Below are 17682 nucleotides of genomic sequence, written 5' to 3'. Positions count from 1 at the left end.
TCTTTAGATAAATCGTCGCTGTCAAGGCAATGATTTGGTAAATGATTTTTTAAAAAAAAAATAAGTAAAAAGCAGCGATTTATTTTAAAATTAAAAAAAAAACTTATTTTTAAATCTTTTTAAATAAATCGTCGTTATCGAGGCAGTAATTTGGTAAATGATTTTTTTTAAAAGAAATTAAGTAAAACCGCTGCTAAGGCAGCTATTTACTTCAAAATTAAAAAAAATAAGTATAATCGCTACCATAAAAAAAATTAAAATAAAATAAATTTTATAAATCATTGTTACTACAACGATTTCCATTAACGCCAGCCACCTAAATCGCTGTATTACCAATGATTTTATCATTTTAATCCAAAAATATTTTATATAACTTTTTAAATTTTTTGTCAATATCTGCTCATAACTATTATATGTAAACATTGCTCCTATATCATCATAAAGTTGTTTTTTACCTATTAGGCTTAGGACTATTATATGTAAACATTGCTCCTATATCATCATGTATTTCGCGTGAAATGAACTCATGAAATGGTGACACGTATATGTAGGTCATGGTGACGTGTATCAGTTTTACACGTGGTGATTTTTCATTTGTTTGGCAGTAATGATTTTGGTGCTGTTTAGGAACGGATGGTGTCACGAAAAAAGGTTGGTCGTTACTTCTTAGTCCTTAGTAAGAAGTGACAGAATTACCCCTAGGCTAGATATGTGATTAAGTAATCATCATATGATTTTATAATTTGTTTTTGTTAATATAAACTCTTTCAGTTTTCTTTTCATTCTTTATTCACTTGTAAGTTGTTTGTTATGTTTAAGATAGAATCAATATATGATTTAGCTTGGTTAAACAAATAAATCAGAGGACATAATTGTCATTTCAGAGCCCATGAGAGAATACATATTGGAATATCCAAGTTATAATTGAGTATATGCTAAATTAGCCACCAAACACTTGTCAGAGGTATCATCGTCATATTCCACAGATTATTCCTAATATAATGATTAATGAAGACCCAATTGTTAGGACCAATATTATTTATTTATTTCATATCAGTGTTGCTTAGCTGGGTAATCGAACGGTCGCCGTCAAGTACAGTGAGAACCTTTGAAACACACCAGATTAAAAGATTTAATGAGTTTACACGTTAAAATTGACTTAAAAATTAATTAAATTTACTTTTAGATTAATTTTTTATTTTTGAAAGTATTTGATAAATATATAAGTTAAAATAAGTATAAATTGTTCGACAGAAGAAAAAATGACTTAAAATAAATCAGAAACCAAAAATAGATCTCTTCCTACTTTTTAACTTTTACTTAAAAGTCATTTCAATTTCGTTTTTACACTTAAAGCTATTTTTTTTAATTCAATTCAAAACGAAAACTTTTAGTTTTGTGTCTCATCTGTATAAGCAAATTTTTACCTATAATATCAAAGCCATTTGAAAATTATTACAAGTAAATCCTTTTTAAAATATTAAATATTAAATTATAAGAATATCTAATATGGTATATTACTTAAAATACTATAAAAAATATTGACATTTCTTGATAAATAATTATAATTTTTAATGTGATCTATAAAGCAAAATATCACACGATTAAATTTATATCGATGTTTTAAAATTTGATGCTAACTTTACAAAAGTGAGTATACCTATTTTCCTTACGACAACACGCCTCGATATATAATATTTAGCTGGGCTTAATTTTTTGTACAATTGTGTTGTTGTTCCTCTTTATACTATCAAATTTAGTACTTATAAACATAAACAAAAATACATAAAAAGGTTATAATTTTGAATATTTTTCATCCTCTTTTCTTCTTTCAGAGTTGTTATTACTTCAGTTAATATCATTCCTATAATTATTCTTTCTATCTCAATTGATGTGATATAAAATATAATTGAGATTTTAAAATTTAAATGTCTAAATTTTATTTGTTAATTCGAACACAAAAGACGAAAAGAATCCTTGATAGGGAACAAATTACATAGCTCAAGTGACCACTGATTAGCATCTGCATGGGTTGAAGGGGAAAAAAATTTGTCAAGTTGATTAATATGAAGTGGCTAAACATTTAAATACTTCATATATATGGCTATATCTTAAAGAGTGATCCTCAAAGCAGATATGTGCGCACTTGGACCGATTATACCGTAGAAATTTCATATACCGCAAATTGAAATTAATAAAAAATATTATATGAATATAGTTAAAATAATTAGTAAAAATTTAAGGAATCCCATAGTGTAATTCAATAATTACACTCTGTCCCGATAAATTTAGTATTTACAAAAAATCCCTTAAATTTGTTGTGCCGTGATACTTTAGACTCTAGTGATACATGGTAAATGATACATGGTAAGTTTAAACTGTTGAGAAAAAAATGGAGAAAAAACGGTAAATTTAATGTTGTTACTAAAACAACTTATTTTATGGTAACAGATCATTAATCAGCATAAATTCAGCACGTAATTGGATATTAATTTCAAATTTTAAAAATCAAAGATTATATCATCTAGTTTGAATACATTTTTTATGAACAATCTGTTAAATTTCGAACTTCAATAATTTTATTGTTGTTACTGTGGATTTTTCAAGTTGAATACTTCAATTTTGATGAGACATTCCGGAATTTGGGTGAACGAATTGCAGTATGAAAGTTACAAAATCGACGGAATTGTTGTTGGAGATTCAATTTCGTTTTCTATCGTTGTTGATACATATCTACTACATGTATCAGTGCATTGACTAAACATTATAACATGTGGTACATATCTAATACATGTATCAGTACATCGACAAAACACTATACACACTGATTCTATATGTATCATCAAGCACAGTTGATGACGCAGTTATTAAACTTAGTGAATGATATATTATAACAATTTTCAAAACATGTATCAGTACATCAACTAAACAACTAATACCTTACCGATACATGATATCAGTTTTCAGAAAATTCATACTACATGAAAAACATGTGATACATATATACTACATGTATCAGTGCATTGACTAAACGTTATAACATTTGGTACATATCTAATACATGTATCAGTACATCGATTAAACAACGAGTTACATTTAAAATCAACGAAGGCATTATACATTAGTTTAAGAAACAAAATCAACTAGATATATTAAATATGAAATCATATGTATTATAAAGGATGAAGTACAAAAAAATAAATCAACAATACAAATGACCAAGAAATCCCCCTACACTTTTACTTTGCTCTATACCAACTTCTGTATCTTTGTCTCACTGTCAACAATGGAAAATGATTTCATCAACAAAAGACGTCACTGGAAACGATGATGTTGCAAGGAGCAATGAGGATACATCATCTCTTTCACTTTTTCCTTATATATTTTGTAAAAATGTGAAAATGGAGGAGATCTGGTAGTTCTTCGGAAAAAATTGTGAAACGAAAACTTACTTGATTCTTGAAAAATCTCATGGAGAGAGAATAAATCTAAAAATTAAAAAATAAAAGAAGTAAAGATTGAGGGAGTGAAAATAGGAAGAGGTTAAAGGGAGTGAAACAGGGAGGGATTAAGGAAGTGAAATTAGGAATAGAAACGTGTGCTTGAATGTGAAACTTAATGTATCTAGAACAATGGGATTTGAAAGGAAAATAAGGGATTTTGGAGATATTTTAAAATAGTAGGGAATAATGAAAATTATAAAAAATAAAAGTGTGTATTTAAGTAATTTATCCAAATAATTATGGTATAGTTTAGTTTGTTATGTAAATTTTTATTTGTATAAGAGTTTCTTTTTTTCAAACAAAATAGTTTTTCTATATATATAAAATATTTTACTTTTTCAGTGACTAGTAATAGTAGAGTTAAATACGATAACAAATATTTACATAATCTCATGATTTAAGTTAAATCAAATATTTTACCAAAGAAGAATTCTATAGCGACAGAATGACCATACAAACTTGTTCAAGGAAACTAAACTCTTTAATGTATATAAAGTTTATATACGAATGTAAATAAAATGAATATAAATTGTTTGATTTGTACCAAATTGTAAAATAATTATTATATACATATACAAGTAATTGTATATGTATAAATAAAAATGTGAATATAGTACTTGTATATACACAAATCTCTCGAGCAGTTTTGTATATAATAACGTAAAATACAAAAAAAATGTAACTATAAACAAATAATTGTATCAGATTTTTTAAAAGTAATTACTTATTTACATATATAACTAGTTGAATATACAAAAAATTGTATATGTACAAATAAAGTTTATATACGAATGCAAATAAAATGAATATAAATTGTTTGATTTAAATCAAATTATAAAGTAATTATTATATACACATACAAGTAATTGTATATGTATAAATCAAAATATGAAAATAGTACTTGTATATACACAAATCCCTTAAATAGTTTGTATATAATAACGTAAAATACAAAAATATTATGATTTAAAACAAATTATCATAAAAATAATTGTACAAGATTTTTAAAACTAATTATCTATATACATATATAACTAGTTGAATATAAAATTAAAAAAAAAAATTTAAAATATGAATAACTACACAAATACCTTGATCACTTTAGTATATAATAATCAAATGTACAAACAATACTATATACAATTCAAGCAGGCAAATTCGTATATAATAACTTTGTGTAATGAGAATGAATATACACATAAAAATGAAAAGAAAGTGTAATATGGCACACATTTCGCAAACCTTATAAATAGAGAAGAATCATCCATTATGATTTTGAAAGAGTTTCAATATATGGTGAAATTAGGATGCATCCAAAACGTCCTAATACATCATATTTTGATTTTGAATACATCCTAATATATTGTGTCTTGATTTTGAAAAAATTACTCAACGTCATTGCTTACGTTCCGATACTTAGCATAAAGTGATGTATTCGATAAATAAATCACGTAAAAGTGATGTGTTTGATTAATACATCGCATAAAGTAATATACTGATTCATCGTACATCCCTATACATCACGTAAAGTGATATATCCGATGAAACATCATGTAAAATAGGAATTTTTAATATTTTTTTTCAAACAGTAGAATTTTTTTAAAAATACAATAAAATATGTTGTGTGTTTAGGTAACTTTTCCAAAAAAAAAAAAAGTAACAGATTCAAAATTCAGCTAAAATAAAAAGGACTAGTTAATTCTTTACATAGATCCTAGCTTTTAGAGATAAAAAAATATATACATTCCATAAAATTAATCGAAATACATAAAAAGCTAGATCCAAACAAAAAAAAAGAGTTGGGGGGTGGGGGGGGGGGGCCTCTGTCAAATTGTACATGTCCTTCTTCTTTCGTTTTCAGTGGTAGTATAAGATTGAAAGCAAGTAATTTGTCCAACTGGTTCAAGTGGCAGTCCTATAGCGCACACCAATTAAATGTCCCTTTGAATAGACATTTAAATTTATTAAATTGACTTTGAAAGTTAATTTTTAATTTATAAAAGTGTTTGATAATATAAAAATAATATAAAATAAATTTAAAGTGATTTAGAATAAGCCTAAAATTAAAAGTAGGGTGATTTTTACTTTTTATTTTAAATTAAAAGTCGTTATAATTTGATCAAATATATTATTTTATTACCCTTAATTATTTTGAATAATTTTCAAAATTCTTTTATGTGATGTATTCAAACTGTATATTTTTGAAATTTAAAATAATTTGTACATTTAAAATTAATTTAAACATTAAGTTATTGAAATTGAATTAAAATATAAATCAATTTTGTTTAAATTTTTCTTAGAAATAAAAATATTATATTAATCAACTTATTATTATGTTAACAATTATAAAGGTATTTCATACATTTGATTTTAAAAATTGGTGTTAACAATACTTATTGGTCAAATACATTAACAATTTTTTTCAATGGTAACGCTTTTAATCAAACACATAACTATTTATTTTTAAAATAATTTTCAACAATTTAAAAAAATCATCTTTTTTAAGTTGATCCAAACGGACTCTAAATCTATCAATTTGTGTATGCATTAAATAGCTTTGTCTTCTTTTAAAATCCGATAGAGAAGTCCTACAAACGGATTTTTTTTATAATATTACACTTTTTTTAGTTAGTTAAAATTTTAAATATTTTGAAAAGTCCTATAACAACCCAAATTGAACACTTTTTCCATATGTGGATTAAAGAAAGACTAGTTGATGTGTGTATACACGTGATTTTATCTTTACCAGTAGTCATCATTAATGAACAAATTGAGATTCCAACTGTAACATTGGGTTTGCATTGTTAATTTCAAAGAAAATTGTTAATGACACAGAAGTTGACCAATTTGCAATGTTGAAGTCATCGGTGGAATTTGACCACTTTGGACATGTCATGCGAATAGCCTTTTTTATGACTACCCATAGTAGACCAGCTTTCTCCGTTCTAATCTTTCTTACTTTTACATTTTTTTTAGTTTTTCAATTTCAATATTAAACAAATTTAAGATATACGTATTTAATTTAAAATTATAAAATTTTATTTTATTTTTATACTCAATCAAATTAAGACACGAGAGAACGAAAGCATGTGACTTACCAGGTGAAGTGAATTATATAAGGAAACTTCTACCTAAGGACCTGCTCCGTGATTTCGTACCCCTATCTCTCTCTATATTTATTATACTCACTTTTGAAATATCTATATTTATTTGATTACTTCAATTGGTTGTTACAACAATGGAGCACTTATATGATCTGCCAGAAGATTGTATTAGTAGCATAATATGTCTCACTTCTCCACCTGATGCACTAAAATTGTCACTGGTTTCTTCAATTTTCCGGTCAGTCGCAGAGTTGGATTGTGTTTGGGATGCTTTCTTGCCTTCTGATTGGCAACATATTGCTACAAAATCAGTCACGCCTTTGAAGTTTTCTTCAAAAAGACACCTTTTTATATGCCTGTGCAATTCCATTCTAATAGACGATGGCAACAAGGTAACACTTAGGAATCATATCTCAATTCTTATATATCGTCAGTGTACAAAACTTAAATTATATCCCTATTTATTTAATTTTCATTTTTCAGAGCTTTGCTTTGGATAAAGTAACGGGGAAAAAGTCATATCTCATGTCTGCAAAAGAGCTCTCTATTTTATATGGAGATGAACTAACTCACTGGAACTGGAAAGCTATTCCAGAATCAAGGTAATTAAATTCCCTTCTTTTTAAAGCATTTCCCTCTTACCGTCATTAAATATAAAAGTTCGATAAGAGATTAGGGAGGTCGATAATCTAAGTAAAATATTAATCGCGCGCGGTTTAAATGATATTATTTTTTTAAAATTGTTTTCTTATTTTGATTTTATCTTTTATTATTACGTATATTTTTTCTTTCGCTTTTATGTTAATTCTACATTCTCTTCGAATCCCACGCAATCACTAGACATACTTTTTTAGTGATGCTTGTTGAATGTAGCATTCTAATATTACAAAATTGAATGTGCTGTCATGTCTTTTAATTATATTCATCTTTCACCATCATTGCGACAGAGTGTGGTCATTGGTGTTTTAATAACTCTGATTACCTTTTAACTAACTATCTACTCATTATTTTAACTTAGGGTATGCCTCGTTATTCATATAACCTATAATTCATAATTTTTCTATTTATCTACTAGTCATATTATTAACCCCACTTTCTTTTTATTCGTTACCCATTGAAAAATTATTTATCAATAAATTATGATGATTTTATATTATGTTCAGGGTTAGAAAAACTATAAAATGCATAGAAGTGAAATTTTTTATCATTTTTTAATACCTCATCTCATGTCCCGTAATTATCATATGGTGAATAGGTAATTATTTATTTTGGGGTAAGATAAATCTGTTCCATCTCAAAAGTTAACCCATATAAAAAAAGAATTGTTCAGATTTTCATTCTTTAACATGTAATTTAGCCCAAAGATAATTTATTTTCTTTCAATTGTAATTGAATGCTAAATAGGAATTTTGAATACTAATGGTTTTACAGGTTTGCAGAGGTAGCTGAACTGAAAACAATATGCAGACTGGAAATAGAGGGGAAGATGAAAACAGGGGATCTATCTCCAAACACAACATACGGAGCTTATCTACTCATGAAGATTTCAGATCGATCATTCGGGTTGGATTCAATTCCATCAGAGGTCAGTATTATAGTCGGGGATCAAGAACCCGTCAACAGTAGTGTGTATCTACGGCACCCAAGGAGCAAGAAGCTAGAGTCTCTGTTTTACAGAAACAGAGTGGAAACGTTAAAAGCAAGAGTGAACAAAGGGGAGGAAAAAATGGTTGGGGAAAGAGAAGATGGGTGGTTAGAAATAGAGCTTGGAGAGTTCTTTAATGGAGGATATGGTGATGAAGAGATCATAATGAAATTAATGGAGGTGAAGGGCTGTCATATTAAGGGTGGCCTTATCATTGAAGGCATTCAGTTAAGGCCTAAGCACTAAGCAAACATGAGACCTTTTGTAGTTAACTAATTTTGTGGCTTTAAATGTTTTTTGTCGTGTGAATAGATTAAAATTATTATTTTCTAAATACAGAGTATATTTTTTTTTTGTATGTAAACGAACATATGCTTTTATTTATGTCCTTCTTTTTCAACTGAAAAGTTGTTAATTAAGAGTTTAACAATGCTAGTGGAAAAAAAAAAGGTTACTGCCAAATCATTTAGACAATAGTTATTTATAACTATTCAAAATAAGTTAAACTAGTCACAGTAAATTAAAACAAATAATTTGCTGTAATAGATTAAAATAAATTGATAATGTAAAAATAAAATAACAAATGTGAGTGTATAAGTTAAATAAAATTGGCAGAATGTGGCTGATGATAATTTGCTCTGTCTTATATTTTAATGATGTTTTAAAACTTTAAACTTATATAGTAATATACCTAATTATTCTATATTGTTAATATGCAGAAAAAACAATATCTCTTAATTTTTATAGATTAAGCAAAGTAAATTTCTAATAAAAATTTTTAAACAAGAAACAAACAAAGTTCACCATTATAATTTGTAATAATATATAAATAAAAACACATGTGTAAATTTTATCCTTTGAAATAGTTACTAGTATTTGTGGACATCCTCGAATAGTAGGAGTCAAATAAAAATGATGAAAATTAAAGAGAAACCAAAATTGACTGGCAATTTAAAGATTCACACGGTTTCTTTTCACAGAAACTTCCCTTCTCTTTTGTGCTGTTTTGCTATTTGGTTAATAATTATTGTACCTACGCTCTTAATTTGTTGTTTTGTTGGTCATACTTCAAAGGAAAGTTCCTCTAATTTTAATGTTATATACTCTTTAATGAGGCCTTACGAAAGAAAGTGAAAATGTACTACGATTCAGCCTTTAAGAAGAGATGGCAATAGGATGGAGAGTGGAGTGGGGCAGATTTTAAGAATGAGCGGCAAGAAGGATGCAGGACAAGTTAAAGTGAAGTTTCTCAAAATTAATACGAAAAAAGATAAATTACAAATATATATATATATAATTTTACGTTAATTTAATTTTTTTTAAATATGGACATTCGAAGTATCAAATTTCAATTCTATCAAAAACCTTTCCTATAGATTCAATAAATTCAAATACAAATCTTTAATTAAAGGGAAAACAAAGGATGATAACTAAGTTAGTATTTTACTACTTATGACACAACTTATATAACAATTTTTTTTTTTAAAAGAAAAAACTCTATCTAAAAATAATACTTCTTGATCTTTCAATTTATATCTTTATTTTTTAGTCCATTTTAAAATAGAATAATTATTTTTCTAAATTTTAACATATGAAATTAAAAAATATTTTTGTTACATTTTACGGCTCTTTAGTTTAAAACTATAAGTTTAAACTCTACCAATTCACAATTAGAAAAATTAATAATAATTAAATAACAAATTTAAAACTATATTAATTTTATATCTGGACAAACAAATTCTATATCTAGAACAGATGGAAGTTTGAAATATCAGCCCGTAGATATTTTATAATAAAAAGTGTATCTGACGAGGTTGAAAGAGACAAATAATTCTCCTTCACATATTACTAAGGCAACATCAACTCATCCAAATATGAATGTAACTTTCCGAAGTTGCACACTATTCCACTATATATATAAAACAACCAAAATTCAACATTTATCAAATAATCTCGCTCTAATTTCAACAAAAATTAGCCCAAATCATCAAAAAAGGCAAACAGTAGATAATGGTAGGGGAAGATGTATTCAATGAATTACCAGAAGATTGTATTTCTTCAATTCTTTCTCTTACTTCACCTAAGGATACAATTAGCTTCTCTTTGGTTTCATCCTTTCTCCGATTAGTGGCAGCATCTGATTTTGTCTGGCAAACATTATTGCCTTCTGATTATAATAAAATTATTGACAAATCTGTCATACCCTTGAACTATTCTTCTAAAAAAGAGCTTTTTATTCGTCTCTGTAATTCGATTCTCATTGATGGTGGTAAAAAGGTATGTATATAAATGAGTTGATCTTTCAGTCTTCCATTTTAAAAGGGTTCATTCTTATAATTGTTTGATGTTATAAATTGTAGAGCTTTGCCTTAGAGAAATCAAGTGGAAAAAAATCATTTATAATCTCAGCTGGAGAATTGTCCCTTTTATATGGGGAAGAACCAGATCATTGGACCTGGAAATCTCTGCCAGAATCAAGGTTTTGATCACTCATTTCCCTTTTATTTGAGCTTATAAATAATGGGTATTCAATAATTCAAGTAACTAAATTAAAAAAAATTCAATCTTTTCTAACATTCTTGAAAAATTTAACATGCTCTGTTTTTTCTTTTTCTTTTTTCTCACAGGTTCTCAAAAGTGGCTGAACTGAAAGTGATATGCAAATTAGAAGTAAAAGCAAAGCTGATGACAAGTATGCTTTCTGCAAACACGAATTATGGAATTTATTTCATAATGAAAATCACAGATCGTGCATTTGGTCTGAGTTCAGTGCCGGTTGAGACTAGTGTAGAAATTGGTAATCAGAAAGATGTTCACACGGCGACTCTAGATCACCGGAAGGACGAAAAAGATCTGCCGGAAGGAAAACAGAGGTATGAAAGAGTGCCGTATAAAAGGGAAGATGGATGGATGGAAATTGAGTTAGGAGAATTTTTAAACAGTGGAGATGATGATGAAGATGAAGAAGTTACAGTGAGTTTAAAGGAGGTGAAGGGATGCCATGTAAAAAGTGGACTGGTCATTGAAGGCGTTGAAGTTAGGCCTAAACACTACTAAAGAAAATTCAAACATTGTTATCTGTTCCCTAATAAATTTCGTTGATCTTTTTTTCTCACTGTAATGATTTATTTGGTTCATGTAAAAGTCGGTGAGAATACAAGAAAAAATAAAAATTTGATAATGAAATATTACAATATACTGGTTTTCTTTGAGGGGTGATTAATGTTTGATATCTTTTTTAGTAGTTTAAATAGATTCTTAACAATAAAAAATATAATAATTATATCGTATATTTAAAAGTTTAATCAGAAACGTAAATCTAAATTTTTAATGCCTTGTATATGCTTATGGATAATGTATCTAATTTTTAATGTCTTCTGTCTGATTTTCATGTTAATGTATTTGGACGTATATGAATATGTCTATCCTGATAATAGCTTCACAAGCACAGTTTCCATCTGGAATTAAAATGACTTTGGGGAAAAAAAACATAGACCAAAATTCGAAAAAAATAAAATAAAATAAATGAAAAAGAAGATTTTATGTACTTTTAACTTTTAGGCCTCATTTGTTTAGATTTGAATTTTAATCATTCAGATTCACAGCATATTAATTGCGTTTGATTTTCAAGCCTTATTCAAATTCAACCCATTAAGTTTATTTGTTTTAATTTTTAGAAATCTTATTAATGGGTCTCAAGAGGTCAGAACGAATCAGATCTAACAACATTAGATTCATTTGATAAGTTATCAAATAATTAAATTATAACTTCTTTACTTTGGGCGCGTTTTTTTTATCTCAAAACTGTAGCTTCTCTACTTTGGGACGTGTCTTTTTTATGTCATAACTAAATATTTTTTTTCTTTTTTTTTTCTCAATCAAACACCATTTTTTTTTCCAATTGATAAGTTTTCATAAATCCTTTCAAGTATTTTTTTTATATTAATAATTTTCTTATATTGATGTATGTAAGAACATTGGTTGCAATAATATTTTTGATGTATTGTTGTTTATCAAGATTTTTGAATGAAAAATAGTACTCCTAATCATGATTATTAAAACTTTTTTTTAACCAAAAGTGATATATTTTGTTGAAATTAAAATTTTATATTGAGAGATTGAAAATAAACAACATTAATTATTTAGTGTTAAGATTTAAAAACCACATCTTAATATTCAAATATGTATTTAAATCAAAACGCTTAAATCTTAATATTCAGATGTGTATTTAGATTCAGACATCTTAATCTTAATATAATAAATGAATAAAATTCTATATTTTTGAATTTCTTTTTTGAAGTTGTTCTGTGCAGATCCTCAAATGTAGTATGTGTGGTTTAGTGAAGTAACATTGTTTAATGTCATGACTCGTGGTAAATATTTGAGTTCAAAATTTATATTCATCGAGAGTGGACGAAAAATTACACTATCGACTCATTTTTAGAAATATTTATTTTATAAAATATATTACTTATTATTAATATTTAAATAATAAAAAAAAGTATTATATAATAACTTGAACTCTAAATTAGTTATATGAGTTTGTTTAGATTTATTATTGATTACCAAAGATAAGAAGATATTTTGCACCGTTTTCTTGTATTCATTATTTTTACCCCAGTTCCCATCAACATCAATAGTAACTTTTTATTTTTTTTTCTTTTTAAAATCTAGACTAGTTGATTTCATAAAAAAATTATGCATAACTTATTAAGTCTTCTTTTTAACATGAAAAAGTTTTTGGATAGATGCTTTCATTGCTTCAACTTTTTTCTTCTTAGTTCATTTTATCGACAATACAAAAATTAATTGAAAATAAACTTTGATCCATATACCTTCATATGTATTTCAATTTATTTAAGTAATACTCAAAGTCAAAAGTATAAAATATATTTGAACATTAATTCAAAGCAATCTTAAATTTATCAAGGGTCTTAAAAAAAAAAAAGAAGTTAAAAGAATCATTAATCTTTAAATATGAAAACATGATAATTAAATTAAAGGAAATAAATATTTCTAAATTTTTCTAGTCCACTATTGAGTGGATATAAGTTAATCTCTTTCTACAAAGATCAAGTGGCTTCTACTCTTATTTTTCTTAAGAAGTATTTTTTTAGTCCATCAATTTTGGATCGGTTTAAGTCAAAATAACGAATGCTTCCGTCGGTAATCGACTAATAACATGGCTTTTGCAAAATTTTACTATTTTCTAAATATATACTATTTATTGCCTAAAGAATCAGGTAGACCACTTTGTGCCTAATTAGCAATTACTGACTACTCATTAGTTTTGCCAACCCAATTTCCTTCTTGTTAAAGATGCGGTTGGAATATGTAGCTGAGTTCTCAATTTTTATGTCCAGCATGAATTAATATATGGCAGTTTTGGGCTGAAAAAAAAAATCAAAGTGTGATTTGACTTGCTTGAAAATAAATTAAACCAATTAAGTTGACTTTTTTAAATCAACCAAACTAATATTGAGTAATTAGTTAATTATACAGCATTACGATACCAACATATTTTTCTACTTTTCTACTATATTAGAAGAATGAGATAACAAATGGTATCAATATTTTAATATTTTATCTTTAAAATTTGTATATGTAATTTATTCAACATGACCTGTATTTCCACAAAAAAACACATGATCACGTTAGAGTTTTGGATTTTGTTTGCTTTAGATTAGATGTTCTTTTTTCTTCTTTTTAGATTGGTCTAGCAAATTTTTAGGTGAAAAATATATAGTATAATTCTGCTTTAAAAGTCATTTTTCCTTTTTATTATAAAAATTGACGTTTTTCTTTTTTATTCCATGCCATGTGTATTTTATTTGTTGATATTTTCAATCTTTCATATATATTACATATATAATGTATATTTGTATTTCAAGACTAAATATTAAATTTTAATTTTTCTAATCCTAAGCTCTAATTTTCTACTACATCAAAGAAAAGATTTTCATGTGTGAATTAATTGAGATTATGCGATAAAAATTTTTAGATTGAGACTTCTACCTAGATGAAAAAATATTAACTAAATATTTCAGGTTTCTTTGATATAATTTTATGAAAAAAGTTTGTTATGCTATCAAAGAATGTGATGTAGTGAATAAAATTATTTCTTTCTTAATTAGAACTTAGAAGATTCGAATTTAAATTTTAATTATAAAAATAAAAAGATGTTGTGATCATTGTTTGGCTCGTGCTTGCACGGGCTAATTCTATCTAGTATATATAGTTAGATTTGCATTTTGCCCATGCCTAAAGACTCAGGTTACCCACTCTACTGGTATCTAATTGACTAACTTTGCCAACCCAAATTATGTGTTGTTAAACTTTGTTAGAGCTTAGAAATACAAACAAAATTTTCATTATTTAACGTTGGCATCTGTTGGCTATATAATTTGACAAATTTATACAGTAATTAAATAGAAAAATAATTTAAATTTCATAATTATAGAGAAATAATTTCGTAATTTAAAACGATGTTTATTATGTTCGGGCAAAGCACATATGAGTTTACAACTAACATGTAATTAATTGTAAATATTTATTTGTATACAAAACACATATATATGTGATTTGCTAATATGACACCTAGTGATATTCTGATATTTTGTTTATTGAACTATAATTTATTTTTTAAATAATTTTTTTTTGTTTTAATAATTTCTAGAAATGATGGAATTTTTTATTTTGTCAATCTCATGTGGCCAAATCTGACAAGTTAGAATTATAATAAATTTGTCATCGTGTGTTTTTCGGAGTCCATGTCCTCATATGTTAATTACATGTCGTCATCTTGTAGAAAGCTATAGCAATTTTTTGCACTTATAATCTCTCATTACGTACCTCCATTATTTAATTTCTAAGTTTTAAATTATACACTCAAAAATTCTCACGATGGCAGATAATAGAGAGATGAAATTAGACCTCTTGCCAGAAGATTGTATTGTTCAAATCCTATTGTTCACATCTCCTCATGATGCTTCTCAATTGTCTTTGGTTTCGACTATGGTTCGTGATGCAGCCCTATCGGACTTGTTATGGGAGAAATTCTTGCCCTTTGATTATCGCGAAATCATCGAAAGATTCGTGTTGCCAATTGCCTTTTCGTCAAAGAAAGACTTGTTTCTTAAGCTATTTAAACCTCTTCTCATTGATGGTGGTAGCAAGGTATGTGCCTAACGTGATGACTTATAGGAATAATATGTCCTGCTTACTTACTTAGAAAACAAATTTTTATATTGAGCGTGTCCTGATCTCATTTTTCTTATTTGTGTTGAAACATATATTTTCCAGAGCTTTTCAATAGACAGGAGAACAAGTAAAAAGTGTTATATGTTGAGTGCAAGGGAGCTATCAATTACTTGGTCCACCAATCCTCTTTACTGGTGTTGGAAACCCCTCCTTCACTCAAGGTATCATAGAATTCCTTCTTCCTAATTTGTACCATGATTCATTTTTTGTTCATTAAAATTACATCACATGAATCGAGATTGAGACGGAAGGAGTAGTTGTTTTTTCCTTTTGCTTTTCTATATTTGTTGCAAAAGTGCAAATTTCTAATGAGTAGATTTGTTAATAAAATGATTATAGATATAAGTTTACTCCTAGATGACTACGCAATCCCAGATATTAGTTTTTTTTTTAATTGACAAAATATCAGTTCACATCACTATTAGATATTGAAAAGGACTTAAACAATTCTATATGGAGTAGTTCTCACAATTACAGCTACAAGATTAAAATAATCATTTTAATTTTCATGATCAAGCTAAAATGTTGTGACATGAACATGACTTGATGGTATACTAGAGGACCAAATCGATGTAATATAGCCATAATACATATGTTTTCGGTTAATTTGACTCCAACTGGCATTTATGCTATTCAATTTTGGTCGTGCAATAGTTGATCCAATTCTGTGTGTTCCAACAGATTTCCAGAAGGGGTGGAGCTTATTATGGTATGTTGGCTAGAAATAAAAGGAAAAATAAACACTCGAATGTTGTCTCCTCGTACAACATATGGAGCTTACCTCATTGTCAATCTCGCTGGTCGTGCTTTCGGCTTAGACTCTTTGCCATCAGAGGTCTCTGTCAAAGTAGGTGACCACGAATCGAAAGGAATAGTATATCTACGACATAACAATGACAACAAGAGGAAACAGGAATTCGAAATGGTGATAATGAGACACAGGGTAGAGACATTGAGATCAAGAGTTGATAGATCAGGAGGCCAAGAGCATGTTTTATGTGAAAGAGATGATGGATGGTTGGAGATTAAATTGGGTGAATTTTACTGTGATGGAGTCAATGATCAACAAGTTACAATGTGCCTTAGAGAAATTAAAGGTGAACACCTTAAAGGAGGCCTTATTATTGAGGGCATTGAGCTAAGACCTAAACTAATTTATTAACTAACTTTGTTTCTTCTCTCTTATTGAAATTTTTTCACTTATGTGTATCGAAGCTAACCCCAAAAGTTGGGTATATATCTAATTTAAGGACAATTATTTAAGTCATAGACGAATTATCATTGATTTAGCCGTTCAGAAATTATAATTGACTTAAACTATTGAAACAAGAACAATTACATCGGTTGATCGCAATAGCTCCTATATTAACAGATCTTTTGAAGAAGAAGTTTGTCAATTTTTCTACATATTTAGTAGGAATTTTTTTTTTGAATGTAAGTATAAATTGGCTACTACGTGCAATTGGTACATGTATAAGTAAGAGCATGTTTGGATGGGCTTAAAAGCTGATTAAACTGATTTAAAAGTCAGTTTTTGATTTATTGGATTGTCTAACAATTACTAAAGTGACTTATTTTAAGTAAAAATTGACTTATCAAACACTAAAAACTTAGGGGAGGGTTTTTATTTTTTCAACTTAAAAGTCATTTTATGTTGACTAAATATTACATTTTTGCTCTTAATTCTTTTTTTTAATATTGTTATTATTATTGTTATTTTTGTTATTTTAATTATTATTATTGTTATTTTTTTATTATTATTATTACTGTTGTTGTTATTATTATTATTATCATTATTATTGTAATTATTATTTATTATTATAATTATTATTATTATAATGATTATTATTATTAATTTGTGATAATAAAGAAATATGTAAATAATAGAAAATATTATTACTTATGGATGTAAAATATAAATTAATTTTGATTTAATTTTTTTAAGTATAAAAATCTTAAATTAATCAACTTTTTACCATGTTAACAACTTTAAGGGTATTTCAAACATTTTGATAAAAAAAAATGTTTACCAACATTTATTTGCCAAACACATCAACAATTTTTTTTAAAACTGCAATACTTTTATAAAAACACATAAAAATACAATTTCAATTTTTTTTACATGGAATGACAAACATTCCTATATAATTAGTTAATAATGGTATAATTT

General features: G+C 26.9%; 3 protein-coding genes across 3 annotated transcripts; all 3 read left to right on the top strand.

Annotated features, from left to right (window-relative positions):
* Positions 1–6289: 6289 nt before the first annotated feature.
* LOC101262356 (F-box protein PP2-B15-like) lies at positions 6290–8659 on the top strand. Its single transcript, XM_004230219.5, has 3 exons — positions 6290–6999; positions 7091–7209; positions 8039–8659. Exons 1-3 carry the CDS (start codon positions 6742–6744, stop codon positions 8496–8498), a joined length of 837 nt encoding a protein of 278 aa, XP_004230267.2. The 5' UTR covers positions 6290–6741; the 3' UTR covers positions 8499–8659.
* Positions 8660–10031: 1372 nt separating this feature from the next.
* LOC101262052 (F-box protein PP2-B15) lies at positions 10032–11464 on the top strand. Its single transcript, XM_004230218.5, has 3 exons — positions 10032–10529; positions 10613–10731; positions 10880–11464. The coding sequence occupies exons 1-3, from the start codon at positions 10263–10265 to the stop codon at positions 11307–11309; spliced, it is 816 nt and encodes a 271-aa protein (XP_004230266.1). The 5' UTR covers positions 10032–10262; the 3' UTR covers positions 11310–11464.
* A 3486-nt stretch (positions 11465–14950) lies between these two features.
* On the top strand, positions 14951–16781 carry LOC101261752 (F-box protein PP2-B15). Its single transcript, XM_004230217.5, has 3 exons — positions 14951–15428; positions 15555–15673; positions 16194–16781. Exons 1-3 carry the CDS (start codon positions 15156–15158, stop codon positions 16672–16674), a joined length of 873 nt encoding a protein of 290 aa, XP_004230265.1. The 5' UTR covers positions 14951–15155; the 3' UTR covers positions 16675–16781.
* Positions 16782–17682: the final 901 nt, after the last annotated feature.

Source organism: Solanum lycopersicum, chromosome 1, assembly GCF_036512215.1.
Source record: "Solanum lycopersicum chromosome 1, SLM_r2.1".
Lineage (NCBI taxonomy): Eukaryota > Viridiplantae > Streptophyta > Magnoliopsida > Solanales > Solanaceae > Solanum > Solanum lycopersicum.
This window is presented reverse-complemented; position numbering and strand designations above follow the sequence as displayed.